The sequence below is a fragment of the Myotis lucifugus genome, unplaced genomic scaffold (assembly GCF_000147115.1).
Source record: "Myotis lucifugus unplaced genomic scaffold, Myoluc2.0 scaffold_1009, whole genome shotgun sequence".
NCBI lineage: Eukaryota > Metazoa > Chordata > Mammalia > Chiroptera > Vespertilionidae > Myotis > Myotis lucifugus.
The window spans coordinates 51,452-66,918 of record NW_005872057.1 but is presented as its reverse complement, the minus strand read 5'-3'; the positions used below and the strand labels follow the sequence as shown (position 1 = coordinate 66,918).

The following is a 15,467-nucleotide window of genomic DNA, read 5'->3' as shown; positions in this document are numbered from 1 at the left end:
AGTTGGAATAGGAACCCGGATCTGTGTTCTCCAAAGCCTGTCTCCCGCCCTTTTTCCGCTGCTTTGCAGACCGCCACCCCCGTGCCCATTGGACGTGATGCTGAATCAGCCCTGGAGGTTTCTGGGTTTCCATTTCCTCATTTGGGCAGTGGTGCCCTGACACCTGCCGTCCTGTCACACGGTTTTATGAGGGTCCAGTAAGAGGCCAGGCCTGAGAGTAGTTTTCCAGGTAGGGGATGAATACAGGTCCTCGCACGCAGTGCGGGGCTGCAGGTGGGTAGACGGTGCCCTGCAGTGCCTCCACAAGTCCGGTTGTACTTCCGGGTGCAAAGGTGAAGTATGCGTGGGAAATCAGGGCACCCCCCCCCCCCATGTTTTAGAAACATTTGTGAACAGCGGCATCCCTGTTAGGGAAAAGATTGGGGAATCTTGGGGCAGGCGCACGCCTCTCCCTGCATCATGCTGACGGGGTTCTTTACAAAAATGTGACCCGCAGTGAGCTTTCCCCAATTCTTGTGAAGATCTCATTTCTCTGTTTGATTACCTAGTCCTTGTTGAAGTGGGGCAATATAGGCTTAACCTTGAATTTGCTTTTGATTCCATAGACTCATTGCTTTCCGAGAGCCGTAGAAAAATATGATTCAGAATTCCCTTTATGACCTGGCTTGACTCTGCACATTTACTCAGTAACTGTAAGTGGTTTAATTATAAGATACTTCATTGCAAGACATTAGCCCTTTAAAAAATGCAACTGTTGAACGCCCAGTCATGAATTGAAGATAAAATGTTTCATACGTGAAAGTTCCCGCCCTCCCAGGCACAGAACGTGGGTTTTGAGCCGCCCCACAGTCTGTCTGCGGCGCCATCAGGTCGGGGGAAGAGCAGTTTGTAGGTGTTGGTGTTCACACTTTCTGAAAAAGCACACACACCCTAGAGCACAACCACAGAGCATCACTTCTGCATGTGGGGGACGACGTGGCCCCCGGGGTGCACGGAGGATTCCCGCCCACAAAGGAGTGGACAGGGGCTGTTTGTTTCTTCTTCCTGTTACTGCTGATTGTTGCTGCACCTGACTTCTCGCCCTGGTCAGCAGCATAGCAGCAGGAACACCAAATGCCAAGCAGGAAGAAGGGGCGGGAGAAGAGTCCTGCACAGGCGGGGCTCCGGGACACCCCCGGGCTGGTGATGCCCTTCCGGATCCTTCCTGGTACTGGCCTCGAAGTGCTTTGGGTAGCAGTGCCCGGGCCGGCCTGGTGCCACCTCGGTAGGCATGCATGGCAGGGGTGTGGCTTTCCCACGTGGGAGCTGGGACTTCCGGGTGCAGACAGAACCCTCCTGGGCGTTGCTCACCAGACCGTACGTGCTGTCGGTAATAACTGCGCTGCCGCTCGCTAAAGATGACGCTGCTCATTCTCCTCCTCCTCCTCCTCCTCCTCCTCGGTTTCTTCTCTCAGGGGTGTTCCCAGCCATGGTGGCCCGCGTGCCGCACACACTCAGGCTTTCTCCCCGGTGAGGGCCAGGGCTGTGCTTCTGGAGACCCTGCCTGGCGCGCGTGCTGTGCTAAGCTGTCGCTCCCTGTGGGTCACCTTTTCTTAGAGAATTCCCAGCACAGTAATTTACCTCGACGCGAGATGGGCGGGCTGGCAGCTGGATTCCTTTTTTTTTTTTTTTATTTATTTATTTATTTTTTTATATATATTTTATTGATTTTTTTACAGAGAGGAAGGGAGAGAGATAGAGAGTTAGAAACATCGATGAGAGAGAAACATCGATCAGCTGCCTCCTGCACATCTCCTACTGGGGATGCGCCTGCAACCAAGGTACATGCCCTTGACAGGAATTGAACCTGGGATCCTTCAGTCCGCAGGTCGACGCTCCATCCACTGAGCCAAACCGGTTCCGGCATCGTCAGCTGGACTTTAATAGAGGCAGGGCCAGCTCCTGTGTGGAGGGGAATTGCGCAATTCTAGCGGAAAGGCGAGCGTGCGAATAATGTTAGAGTTGGCACTGTCGCGTTTGCAGTTACTGTAGTTTTGTTGCTGGCTGCAATCATATCATGTTGGTTCCAACAGGGTGACCTAATTTCATATCTGTGTTGTAACTTTAGGAACCTTAAGTGGGACTTTTTTTTTTTTTTTTAAGAGAGAAGGAAGAGATAGAGAAACATCCATGTGAGAGAAAAACATTGATCGGTTGCCTCCCGCATGCAGCCCAAGCGGGGGTTGAACCCAAGAAACCTAGGAATGTGCCCTACCAGGCATCGAAACAGCGACCTTTCAGTGCATGGGATGATGCTCAGCCACTTGATCCAGGGCTGGAACTTTTTAAATGGTGGACTTACCACTTTACGTGGGAGGTAAGGGTGTGCCTTTTGAGCTGGACCTGAGTCTGATGCCCAGCTCTGCTCTTTGCCCGCTGTGACGTCGGGCAAGTTTCTCGACCCCCAAGCCTCGGTCTTCTCATCCGTAAATGAGGGTAACAATGGTACCTACTTCCTAGGGGTCCAGTGGGAATTAAAGGGGCCAGTGCAGGTGAATGTGATCCCATTGTCCGCCATATGCCAGAGTTTGGTGGGAAGAATATTGTGTGTCTTCGTTGTTAATAGCACAAAATCTGTATGCCTTCTCTACCCACCCGCCTCCATGTATGGACCTTTCCACCTGAGCCCGGCCTCTCTCCCTCTCTGTTCATTTTCAAGGCGATGTTGAAAGTCTTCCGACGACACCGATTCAGTTGCATATTTCGATTACTATATTGACTGTATTCTTGGAATCCCAGTGTCGTCACAGGGCAAGTTTCCTGTTTGTTTTATGTTACGGAGATTTCCACATCTCCCCCTGGGCAAGCTTTGCAGTCTGGCACCAAATTTTTCACTATGATGACCTTTCACTTCCTTTCCATAACGGGCTCCCTGTTCGGGCTCCCTGTTCAGGACCTGGGGTGGGGAGTGGAGGGTATTTGGGAGGGCGGAGGCCCCTGTCTGCCCGAGGGCCCGGTCTTCTCCTCCAGGGAGACAGACCTGGCTTCTGGGCGGCTTCTATCAGGATATGTAGGCCGCTGAGGGGAAAGGTTTTAGGCGAGAAGGACTTGCTTGTGGACAGCAGGACAAAGTGAATGCATTTGAAAAGCACAGTGCCGACCAAAGGATTGGCCCAGGGTTTTGGGGGGGAGGCGTTGGGCAAAATGTTTAAATTGAAGGTCGTCTTACCAAAACTGAATGAGCTCCCCTCCTCCCAAATCATTCGTTTGACATTCAGTGTTAGAGAACTGTCTTCGGCCCGTGATTTGATTCAGAGAATTAAACAGGGATGCGTGTGTCCCTTTTTTTAAAAAAATATATTTTTATTGATTTCAGAGAGGAAGGGAGAGGGAGAGAGAGAGATAGAAACATCAATGATGAGAGAGAATCGTTGATCGGCTGCCTCCTGCACACCCCCTACTGGGGATTGAGCCTGCAACCTGAGCAGTGCGCCTGACCGGAATCAAACCCGGGACCCTTCAGTCTATAGGCAGACACTCTATCCACTGAGCCAAACCGGGTAGGGCCTGGAGCAGCTTCTAACTGATGTTGGGAGATTAAACAAATACTTTACAAGTGACAGTCGCCAGCAGGGCAGATGGCACTGCTGGATGTTTCCTGTAGAATTCTTCTATCTTGGGAATGTGGATTCTGTCCACACAAGAAGCAGCTAAACCTGTAGAGAATTTTTATGAGAGTTTATTTGAGCCAATCTGACAACAGATGACATATGCCTGGGAGCAAGATCTCAAATGCTCAGGCTTCTCTCACTCCTTGAGATTAAGGAGGGACAAGGAAGATCACCTTGGAGGTGGGACAAAGCCAAGGTGGGGATCGGAGGGCAGGATTGGTGCCTTGGGGCAGGATTGGTGCCTTGGGGCTGTGGACTGCTACTTCCCGAAGCACAGAAAACACTGCAGGCTGTTTAGGTAGAAAGGCCTGTTAACCTAGATCAGTGGTTCTCAACCTTCCTAATGCAGCGACTCTTTAATACAGTTCCTCATGTTGTGGTGACCCCCAATTTCATTGTTACAAATTGAACATAATTAAAGCATAGTGATTAATCACAAAAAATATGTAATTATATATGTGTTTTCCGATGGTCTTAGGCGACCCCTGTGAAAGGGTCGTTCGGCCCCCAAAGGGGTCGCGACACACAGGTTGAGAACCGCTGACCTAGATGCACAGAAACAATGGACAAGGCCTGCTTAAGGCAAAGATCAACTGAAAAGTTATAGGTCTGGGGCGCGGCTCCCCACCAGGACCTGCCCAGTTAGGAATGGGTGATCAGCTCACCCTGTGAGGTTACACAATTCAGAGGCTGACCAGAGCAGGCCCCGGGAGAGGGAAGTTCCAAGCCCGGTGTGAGGCAGGTGTGAGGCAGGAAAGCAGAAACGGATGGAGAAGCAGGCCTCTCAGCTGTGAGTTCCCAGGCCTGGCCCAGGCAACCGGGAGAATGAGCTTGGGAAGGTGTAGGGAACAGCTGAGAGCAGCATGATATTTGGAGATATATATATGTATATATATATATATTTAAATATGTTTTCATTGATTTCAGAGAGCAAGAGAGAGGGAGAGAGCGATAGAAACATCAATGATGAGAGAGAATCATTGATCGGCTACCTCCTACATGTCCCACATTGGGGATCAGGCCAAAAACCGGGCATGTGCCCTGACTGGGAATTGAACCGTGACATCCTGGTTCATAGGTCAACACTCAACCACTGAGCAACACCAGCCAGGCAGGATATATATATATATATATATATATATATATATATATATAGCCGAGAGAATCATCGACTGCCTCCTGCACAGCCCTGTCCTGAGGATCGAGCCCGCAACCTGGGCATGTGCCCTTGACTGGGAATCAAACCCAGGACCTTTCAGTCTGCAGACCGATGCTCTATCCTCTGAGCCAAACCAGCTAGGGCCAGGCAGGATATTTTTAAAAATGGATTTTTAAAGAGAGAGAGAGAGAGAGAGAGAGGGAGGGAGAGAAATGATAAACATCAATTTTGTTCCACTTATTTACAAATGCATTGGTTGATTCTTGTACCAGTATGTGCCCTGACAGGGGCTCAACCCTGCAACCTTGGCGTATGGGAACGGTGCTCCAACCCACTGAGCTACCTAACAGGACAGAGATGTGGATTTTTAAATGGTTCTCACTCGGAGCCTCTTATTCTGGGCCTGGGTGTTTTCCTGAGAGCCGATTAGCGAGAGGTGCTTAGTGCTCTGTGCGGACCTCGCAGAATCTCTCTCCCTTAGAGGCCCTTGGGATGGTCTCCCGGTTCCCAGGCTCTGCTGGGGGCTTTGGCCCCAGGTGTGTTCCAGGAAGGAGGTCTGTGCCAACCCCCCGGGGGGTGGGGCTCCAGGTGGGTGCGCTCCACCTGCTGCCCAGAAGTGGTTTCTGGAAAGTGAAGGTGCACAGCCCCCAGGGCCTCCTCCTGTCACCCAGCCAGCCCTGGGGAGGAGCAGCCAACTGCTTCCCCTGGAGGTGCTTCCCCCGTCACCCTGTTCCCTGCAGGAGCTGCTCACGCTGATGTGAGGGGACAGTGACTGACGGGCAAGAGGTGAAGCTCTCTTTTCTTCCATGTTCTCTTCTCATCTCTTCTCTGTGACCTTTCTTTCCCCTTCTCCTTGCTTTTCTTGCCAGTCCATGCGTTCTCCCGGGAGCCACCTGAGGACTCGGGCGCAGGGGCCCGTTCTGTGCAGGCGTGTCCCCGCGGTCATGCCGCGTGGCTGTGCCCCCAGGGAAGCCACCTCTCTCCACCCAGGTAGATGGGTGCCCAGGTGGGGATGGTGGTGGGGGGTGCACACCTCTCAAAACCAGCAGGTGTCAAGTGAGGCCGGGCTCCGTGGGCGATGGTGTGGCAGTCAGCAGTGGTGGGGACGGTGGGGAAAGATGGCCAGATTCATCCTCAGTGGGCGTGCGTTGGCGTCTGTGGAGACGGTGCTGAGACAGCCAGCCTTGTGCGCAGGTAGAAGTTAAAGCCCCCGGCAGGGCCTGCAGTGCAGAGGGGCCCCAGCTCCGGAGACAGGGCAGTGGTGGCAGCAGCAGGTAAGGAGTAAGACCATCGAGCACCTGGAGACCTGATCCAGGAGGAAGTGGCTGGTGCCGGAGACGGCTGGTTTAGTTGTGCCCTTCCTGTGAGACACCAGCCCCAGCCCCAAAGGCGGTGGGGCGGCTGCTCACCTGACTTTGGTGCCCTTTGCCGCTCCCCTGGAGGGCTGGAGGGATACCGAGGAGAGGCTGTCCAGGGTAGGTGGCCCGGATGCAGACCCAGGCCTGCCCTGCCAGCTGGCCCCAGGGCCTTCCTCTCACAGTGGGTGCGGGGTCCCAGCTGGGCTCAGCCCCCGCCGGGGTGGGTGTGTCTGGGAGGCCAGGGAGAGCTGCAGACGGCAGTCTCGGGTCAGTGCACCAAATGCTAACAGCTGCCCACTCCGGGAGGGGAGGCCGGTGTTAGGTGTTCCTCCGTGTTTGCCGTAAAGACAGAGGACAGTCCTCCTAATTGCCCGTGAATTTATTAACCGCTTGCCTCCTCCCCCGGGAGCTTCACCAGGCAGGTGGATTAGCTGCAGGGAGGGCACTCCAGGTGGCCCGGTCCTGGTTCAGCTGCTGCAATTCACGCCCCATGCTGGGAGGCTGCCAATCTGATTGGCCTCAGCAGCTGTCCATCTAGAGGGGCAGGATGGCTTTCAGCAGGCCTGGGAGCCTGGGTCAGAGCAGGAACATTCTAATTCTGACCCAGGGGTTTCCAGAAAACGGCCGGGCTGTTTTCCAAAGGGGCTGCCCGTTTTGCATCCACCAGCGCTGGTGGGACCCTGCTTTCCCCACCCCCTCGCCAGCCCTCCTCACAGTCCTTTCGGTTGTAGCCATGCTGGTGGGTGTGACATGGCCTTTGTTTTTTCTTACATAGATTTTACTTTTTTTTTTTATTAAAAAATATATTTTCTTGAATTACAGAGAGAAAGGGAGAGGGACAGAGAGTCAGAAACATCAATGAGAGAGAAACATTGATTAGCTGCCTCCTGCACACTCCCTACTGGGGATGTGCCCGCAACCAAGGTACATGCCCTTGACCGGGATCAAACCCGGGACCCTTCAGTCCGCAGGCTGGCGCTCTATCCATTGAGCCAAACCAGTTAGGGCGATTTTACTTATTTTTTTTAAAATATATTTTATTGATTTTTTACAGAGAGGAAGGGAGAGAGATAGAGAGTTAGAAACATCGATGAGAGAGAAACATCGATCAGCTGCCTCCTGCACACCCCCCACTGGGGATGTGCCCGCAACGAAGGTACATGACCGGGATCAAACCCGGGACCCTTCAGTCCGCAGGCTGGCGCTCTATCCATTGAGCCAAACCAGTTAGGGCGATTTTACTTATTTTTTATGTTATCCTCCCCTGAGGATGTTTTCTATGGATTTTATTTTTAAAAATTTTGAAGAATTTTGAGAGAGAGATCAATGGACGTCACTCCAGCCAGCGGAGCCACCTGGCGAGGGCTTGCTGTGGTTTTGGTCTGCATGTCTCTGATGGCGACAGGAGGCCGTATTCCAGATATAAATACTGTTAAGCACCCACGGATTGAGGTGGCATTTTAGCTCATTAGAGTGGCACAGGGAGCTTTTCAAGCCGCTGGACGGCCGTTCACTAATTCCCTCTTAGGGCTGGAGGAGGGACAGGCCGGCTCAGGACAGCCACTGTGGCTACTGCACAACGAGAAACAAGTTGTGTGTTTCAGGGGCATGTAGGATCTCATATTTGTCACTAGGCTGAACCAGTCAAAACAAGCAAATCCTTAGTTAAATGCCGTTCTGACAAGGCCATAGGGAGCTGCAGGCGCGCTCAGTCCGCCTCTCCCAGCAGCGGCGGGCTCCTGAGCAAAAGCCCACGAGCGCCTTCGCACGGAGTTGCCTACAAACACTAGGTTTATATCGAATCGGCTCCCATTAGGGATCCCTTCGCGTCCTGTGCAAAGCCCTTGAGAGATCGTGCACATCCTCGTAAGGGTGGCCGGTCACATCATTTTATTGGCCGTGATGCCCGCTGTGCAGAATACTGTCTTGGGTGGGGTGCGGGCCTGAGTGGCCGGGAGGCCCTGGGGGAATATTACAGCCCGTTCACTAACTCCCGTGGATATTTTTTGAGAAATGGGTGCAGAGCTGTTCGTTTGGGTGCCGTCTTCAATATTCACAATCACCTGTGCCAAGCCTTTGCCTAGAGAGCTTGCTGCTTTCAGAAGCTGGGTCCAGCCCTGGCCGGGTGGCTCGGCTGGTTGGAACGTCGTCCCGTACACCAAAAGGCTGTGGGTTCGATTCTCCGTCAGGGCACATACCTCGGTTTCGGGTTTGATCTATATGGGAGGCAACCAGTTGATGCCTCTCTCTCCGAAATTGGACAGGCTCCGGCAGCTTGCTCCGTGTCTGCTAAATAGTATGTGAATATTCTGGAGTGCTTGCAGATTACAGTAAGCTAAGGTTATACCGTGGTGGTTGTTTTTTTTTTTGTTTTTTTTGTTTATTTGCTTATAGGGTTTTTTTGGTTTGTTTTTCCAAAATCATTATAACAGACATTCCCAGGTGTGCCCACCCCGGCCTGTCCCTCTGCCCCCAGCGACATCAGACGTGAAGAAGCAGCCACAGCGCAGGCCTTTCTGTCCCAAAGGCAGACCCGTGCAGGGATGTGGTGGGCCACGCCCAGTCCTGCACTCCCGCCCCCGCCTGTCCTCCCGCCCTGGGCCTCTCCCTGGCTGGGAAGGGCTCCGCTGGGCAGATGGCTCAACCTGACGCCTGTTAGGAGCAGGCAGCCTCCTGTCCCCTCCGTTCCCACTCGGGGCCACTCACCTGGAACACCCCCAGCCTCTTCCTGGTCTTGCTTCCCTGGCCCACCCCCGAGGCCCACGCCCTGTTGAACAAACAAATGAATGACAGTCCCGTGCCTTTCCCGGACCTGCTCATGGATTCGTTTGGTCTGGTCAGCTGAAGTCAGGCTGATTTGACTTTTGTAACTGGGCATCTTTGTAATGGTCCCACCTCTGCACGTAATAGGCTTAAATGGGTAAAAAAACGGGGGAAATTGCACGTAATGAGAAAAGACACCATGCAATTTTAGGTTCTTATTATGGTGCGGGATGGTTTTTTCCTCTCTTAGCTGCCTTTAAAATACATACATATATATATTTTATTCCAGAGAGGTAGGGAGGGGAAGTGAGAGATAGAAACATCAATGATGAAAGAGAGTCATTGATTGACTGCCTCCTGTATGCTCCCCCTCTCCCCACTGGGGATCAAGTCCACAACCCAGGCATGTGCCCTTGACTGGAATCGAACCCAGGACCCTTCAGTCCACAGGCCAACGCCCTGTCCACTGAGCCAAACCAGCTGGGGCTCTTAGCTGCCTTTTTATCCACCTTATCCACATACTGCTCTGTGCAGACCGTTCAGGAGATGGTGGGCTCGCTCACCCTCAGAAGGCGGCAGAGGGGCCGGCAGGTGGGGGAGGCTGTGAGGGCAGTAGCAGCTTCTAGGGGCCGAGTGTCCCTGGAAGATGGGAGCCTGGATGATGGGAGACAAAGGACATTCTGTAGACTCTGAAAAAGCTCAAATGAAATGTGCTTTCGTTGGCGGGGGTGGGGTGGGGGATGGGGGAGCCTGCCTGGGGTCTGTGCCCGGGTCGGGTAAGTGCTCCCGGAATGTTCGACCCTTGGGGCTTGATTTCAGTCCCAGCCTCTGAGGAGGAAGGCCAGCTCCGTCCTAGGCTTCCGGGTCTGGCTCTCATGGTGCCTAAAATCGTTTCTCAAGGCACCAAGCACTGGCACACCGGAGGCCAAGGTGTCGGTCCGCCACCCTACCTGAAGATAAGGGTTCAGGGCCACAGTGACTCATGTGTGGCCTCCAGGTGGCTGGAGGGCAGGGACTGGATTTGCTTCTGCTGCACAGCCACCACCTTCCTGTGTCAACTGGGTGGGGCCCGGGCTGCTGGCCAGGAGGGGGAGCTGGTGGGAGGGCCAGGGCCAAGGGTCAAAGGGAAGGGTTTCCGAGGGTAAGGACAAATTACACTTCTATATAATCCTCTCCGTCTCTTCCCAGGTGACCCTAAAGATGGCAGAGGCCCACCAGGCTGTGGCCTTCCAGTTCACGGTCACTCCCGACGGCATCGACCTGCGGCTGAGTCATGAGGCCCTTAAGCAGATCTATCTGTCCGGACTTCATTCCTGGAAGAAGAAGTTCATTAGATTCAAGGTTTGCAGACACTTGTTTAAATCTGGGCCGTCTCCCCTGGAACGCAGAACCGTTCTCGGGGTGCTTTTGCAGTGTCCACATTTCTGAGTGGTAATTGGCACGTAATTCGTATCTTCGTGGCACCTAAGGCTCATGCGACACGGTGACATATATTGACTCGCTGAATTCTTCAACTATGGAGGCAGGTGGGGCCCCTGTCAGGCAGGGGAGGGGGTCGGGGCTCAGATCGGGTGAGTGGCCACTTGGTGGAGCAGAGTGAGGACGAGCACCCGTGCCTCCTGCTCACCTGGAGTCATGGTGTTTCCGGCGAAGCTGCAGGGAGTCTGTGCAACAGGTGTCTCGTTGATAAAATAGTCAAACATTGACAGATATGCACGTACATTCAAGGGCAGCTGCCTTCGCACGTTCTCAGTTTTGTTTCCTCGAAAGAGGACAGTTAATCCCTATTTGAAGCACGTGTCTCGTTTTTAATTTAGTTTATTTTAAAAATCACAGAACGAAGAGTGGAGGTGGAGGAGGTGGAGGAGGGTAAATGATGGAGAAAAAATAAGAGAGGAAAACATAAAGTAAAAATCACAGAAGGAATAAATAATGCCATGTTTAAAAAATTCAAGCAAATGAAAGGGCATCAAGTGAAAAGTGAATGTCCCCCCTCTCCCTCCCCCCCAGGTTAGATTGCACAGTTGGTGATTTTTGTTTGTTGTTAGTCCTCACCCGAGGATATTTTCCCATTGATTTTTTTGTTTGTTTTTAGAGAGAGTGGAAGGGACGGGGAGAGACAGAGAGAGAAACATCGATGTGAGAGAGACACACAGATTGGTTGCCTCCCACATGTACCCCTGACCAGGGCCGGGGATTGACCCTGCAACCCAGGTATGCGCCCTTGACCGGAATTGAACCCGGGACCCTTTAGTCCGTGGGCTGATACTCCAACCACTGAGCCAAACCGGCGAGGGCCAGTTGGTGTCTTTATCCTCATTTTCCTTTTTAGAGGGTGGCAAAAGGCCCGGGGGCTAGAGTAGGTGAGAGCAGTGACATAGGAGGTGGACCTGGCTGGACAGGTACGCCTGGGCTTAGCTTGTGGGTTCTGGGGCCCAGGTACCAGAGGGATCACATCCTGTAACCCCGTGGGCACCGGAAGTGGAGGAGGACGCCGAGAGCTCCTCATTACTTACAAATAGAAAAAGAAAGTGGGGGGCAGAGGGGTGGCCGTCATTTCAACCCAGTGGAAATACTGTTCCTGATTTTAAGACCTTGTTGTGCAGCTGAGAAAGCGGGAACAATAGATACAAAAACAAATGACCTAAACAGTGTGTGGCCGCCTGTAGCGAAGGGTTTATTAGAGGAGCAAGTCATCTCCCAGGGAGGAGGGCGGGGTGGGCAGGGCTCGCAGCAGCTGCAGGCGGAGGGCGGGGTGAGGGGGAGACACTTCACCTAGCACCCCCTTCCCTCCACGTTCAATGGGCTTAATTCCACCCCCCACCCCTTTAAAAATATCTCTTGCCTCCCGAGGATGGGAAAGCCAACGGAAATACCTTGTAGGAATGTGAGCATCTTCTAAAAAAATGCAGATAAAGCATTGAGAGTTTTTAATCCATCGTCGTGGTCAAATCAATCTCTTATTTGTGGCCTCAGGGAGGATTTTTTTACTTGGACTTTGGAAACATACACAGAAGTCAAGAGGAGAAGGAGCCACACTGCTCACCTCCCAGGGTCCACTGCTAACATTTTGCCAGTTTTGATTCATTTTCCTTCACCCCGCTTCCTGCTACTCTTTGGGTTTTTTTGAGGGGGGGTAGGGGAGGGTTTGTCTGAAGTATCTTACAGCACGTTCTCTACATGGAGTGAGTGAGGTCTCCTGCAAACACTTCAGGATGCCATGGCATCTCGATTTGGGGCAGGGGTAGGGGAGTGAGGGCTGGGGGAGTGAGGGGTGGGGGAGTGAGGGGTGGGGGAGTGCGGGGTGGATTTGGAGAGGGCGGTCCTGAGCATCTGGGGTGTAGCAGGTTGGGGAGGGGCCTTCATGGTTGGCTCAGCGACGTCCTTAATCCACGGGTGTCATTCATCAGTCTGGGTGGGGCTCGGGAATCTGTTTGCTAACCTCGGGTGATTCTAATGTCCTGGGGTCCCTCTGGGGTCACTTTGGTTCAGAAGTCGAGGAAGGGATGGCTGGAGGCTCCTGCAGCTGCAGCTGGAGGCTCTGGGGGAGATGGTCCGTGGCGACAGCGTGGTCGCCTGCTGCAGACACCCCCTCCCACTGCCTGACGTTGCTCGCGGCGCCTGTCTTTTTAGAATGGCATCATCACCGGCGTGTACCCGGCGAGTCCCTCCAGTTGGCTCATCGTGGTGGTGGGCGTGATGTCCACCATGTACGCCAAGATCGACCCCTCGCTGGGGATCATTGCGAAGATCAACCGGACCCTGGACACAACGTGAGTGACCCTCCGTGTTCTCGGGCCGGCTCTCCTCCTGTGTGTCTCCGGCTAAGGCTCCCACTGCCCCTGAGCAGTTCCGTCCGTCACTAGGAAATAACAGGCCCCACACCCTCGGGCCACGAGCGGGCTTTGTTTTTCCGGCCAGGACTTGCTGTGGAATTGGGTCCTTGAGGGACGAGAAGCAGCTCGCGGGTGCGTGTGCCCGCCTGGCTCCCGGGCTGCTGTTGGGGTCTGGCCTGAGCATAAGCCAGCACCTTGCCGGTTGTTCGGATTTAAATTCTGTTCCTTCAGAAGCCCTTGGACTCAGCTCCAGCTGAGTGGCCCGCAGCCTCACGTGCCTCGGAACGCTGGCCCTGCCTTTATAAGCATCTGCAAGGCCCTATGAGAGCTCCCTGCCCTGTCAGTGGAAGCGCGCCTGCCCTGGACGCCTGCCAGGTGCCCGGGCTGCCTGCGGGCAGGGACCTCGCCACCCCGGTCCTGGCCTCTCTCCTTTCATCCTTCAGTTCCCACCCACAGGCCGTCGTGCCAGTCTTACCTGCTCCTCTCACTGGCGTGGGTTTGCCACCGACGCTTAATGTGCTCTCCCCTGTGGCTGGCTCTTAACGCTGGGTTATACTTGGACGTGCTGGCTGTTGAGAGCCCTTCAGTCTGGATCTTTACAAGACTTGTTTCTTTGTCCCTCTCAACCCATGGTGGCAGCTGGGCCGCCCCTGTCCCACGTTTAGAAAGCGCAGGCTGGGGGCCGTGGGAACTGTCTTCGTGGGGCAGGCGCGGTGTTCGCGTGGAGCACGTCTCTTACAGGAGCTTGTCCGCTCATGCTTTTTGTGGCGGTGCCTTCGGCTTATGTGGACGCAGTCCCGGGCCTGCGTTTCTTTGCTAATGTGAAACGCTGTGTGGACCTTGTGCATCGAGGAAGTGTGTGTGTGTGTGCTTCCCTCGGTGATGTAGCGCGTAGCCATCGAAAGCGCAGGTCCTCTCAGAGGCGGGTCCTCACCTCCCCACGTCCAGGTTTGCTTGGGGACCGGCTGTCGGAAAAGAACGCACAGGTTTTCCATGGAGGCGACAGTTCAGCCTGAACTCAAGGCTTGACAGGCTCAGAAAGATGCAAGTTTTGTAGCAAAGGCGTTTGCGGGGTTTGGTGCCACTGAAGCATTTCAGAGTGTCCGGTTGCTGGTTTCCAAATATCGGAGACTCCTTCCGGTCGCACGTTGGTTTGTTTTAGACATTTTAGTGATAAAAACACCGAGCTTTTACTTTGTAAACGTTCTGCAGTTCCCCCAAACCGCGGGAGCTGAAAGCAAAGCCACAGAGACCTGTGCGTGGCTGCACGTCGCCTCGTGTCCGGGGTCGCCTCTCAGCCTCCTTTGCCGGCTCACGTGCCCCCGGCTTGTCCCGTCTTGTCCCGGCAGGGGCAGCATGTCCAGCCAGACGAAGCACGTGGTCAGCGGCGTGCTGTTCGGCACGGGCCTGTGGGTGGCCCTGATCTTCACCATGCGGTACTCCCTCAAGGTGCTGCTGTCCTACCACGGCTGGATGTTCGCCGAGCACGGCAAGATGAGCCGCGCCACCAAAGTCTGGATGGTAAGTGGACGCTCCCTGGGCCCAGAGCTGGTGAGGGTTTTTCTAGCCACGTTACCCAGGCGTGATTGACAGGCGAAAGGCGAGGCCGTGGGGCCTGGGCAGCCGCTGTGTTTGGAGAGAAGTGGACGCCCGGGCGGCCGTCACCGCTGTCGGGGACACAAACTTAACATCCCCCCAACGTCTCCTCGGGTCCCCCCTTTCTCCTTTAGTCTGAGGCCCTGTGTTGCGCAGTAAGTCTCCTCCGGAACTTATTTATTTCACGGAGCTGAAACTTTGTACCCTTGACCCATCGCAACTTCGCTCCCCACCACTGGCAGGCCCGTCCGTGCTGGTCAGTGAGGTCCCGGCATTTGTCCTTCTGTGCTTGGCTCGTCTCACGGAGCTTTTACTTTTTCTTTTAAGAATATTTTTATTGATTTCAGAGAGGAAGGGAGAGGGGGAGAGAGAGAGAGAATCAATGTTGAGAGAGAATCATCGATTGGCTGCCTCCTGCACGGCCCCCACTGGGGATGGAGCCCCCAACCTGGGTATGTGCCCTTGACCGAAATTGAACCCGGAACCCTTCAGTCCACGGGCCAGCGCTCTATCCACTGAGCCAAACTGGCCAGGGCAGCTTTTACTTTTTAAAGAAAGAGCCTCACAGGGCCTTCTCTCCCTTTGACCCCTGGTGTCCTGGGAGTCGCTCTAATTGCCGGGGAGGGTGGATTCACTGTGACTCATAAGTTTGAGACGAAGGCCATTTTCTAAATGATGTGAATTCTGAGCATTTTATGTTTGTCCACTAGGTGGGTCCTCCAGGTCGTCCATGAAATAGAAGTGTCACTTTTTTGTAGCTTTTCTCACTTGAGGTCACAGTTAAGTGGCTTCCCAGGCGGACCAGGCCTCCCTGACTCCCGCTGAGCTTCTAGTAATTTCCACCTGCTCTCTCACCCTTGGCCTGTGAGTGGGGCATCTGCCATGTGCACGGCCGTCTGTGCCGCTGTCAGCGCTGCTGGCTGTCTGCCGGCTGCTGGCCGCCGCCCCCAGGGCTGCTAGTGAGAGAGGTTTGTCGCCACCTCCTGTGTGAGCCCACTGCACCCCCCACCCCACCCCCACCCACCACTCTTTCCCAAACCGACTTCTGCTGCTACTTCATTAGGTTTTCTAACTCTCGGAGAAGCCGAATCTAACACCCAGAGGG

At 54.1% G+C, this 15,467-nt stretch overlaps 1 protein-coding gene across 2 annotated transcripts in view; it reads left to right on the top strand.

Annotated features, from left to right (window-relative positions):
• Window positions 1-598: 598 nt before the first annotated feature.
• CPT1A (carnitine palmitoyltransferase 1A) overlaps window positions 599-15,467 on the top strand; it is a 37,004-nt gene continuing 22,135 nt past the window's right edge. Inside the window, exons 1-4 of one of the 2 annotated variants that reach the window (XM_014449071.2) lie at window positions 599-692; window positions 10,119-10,271; window positions 12,564-12,703; window positions 14,116-14,287. In XM_014449071.2, coding sequence (XP_014304557.1) covers window positions 10,131-10,271; window positions 12,564-12,703; window positions 14,116-14,287 — 453 coding nt within the window. In that variant the 5' untranslated portion in view covers window positions 599-692; window positions 10,119-10,130. Of the gene's footprint in view, window positions 693-5,577; window positions 5,596-10,118; window positions 10,272-12,563; window positions 12,704-14,115; window positions 14,288-15,467 lie in introns of those variants that run through there. The other variant, XM_023747834.1, reaches the window with a different exon arrangement.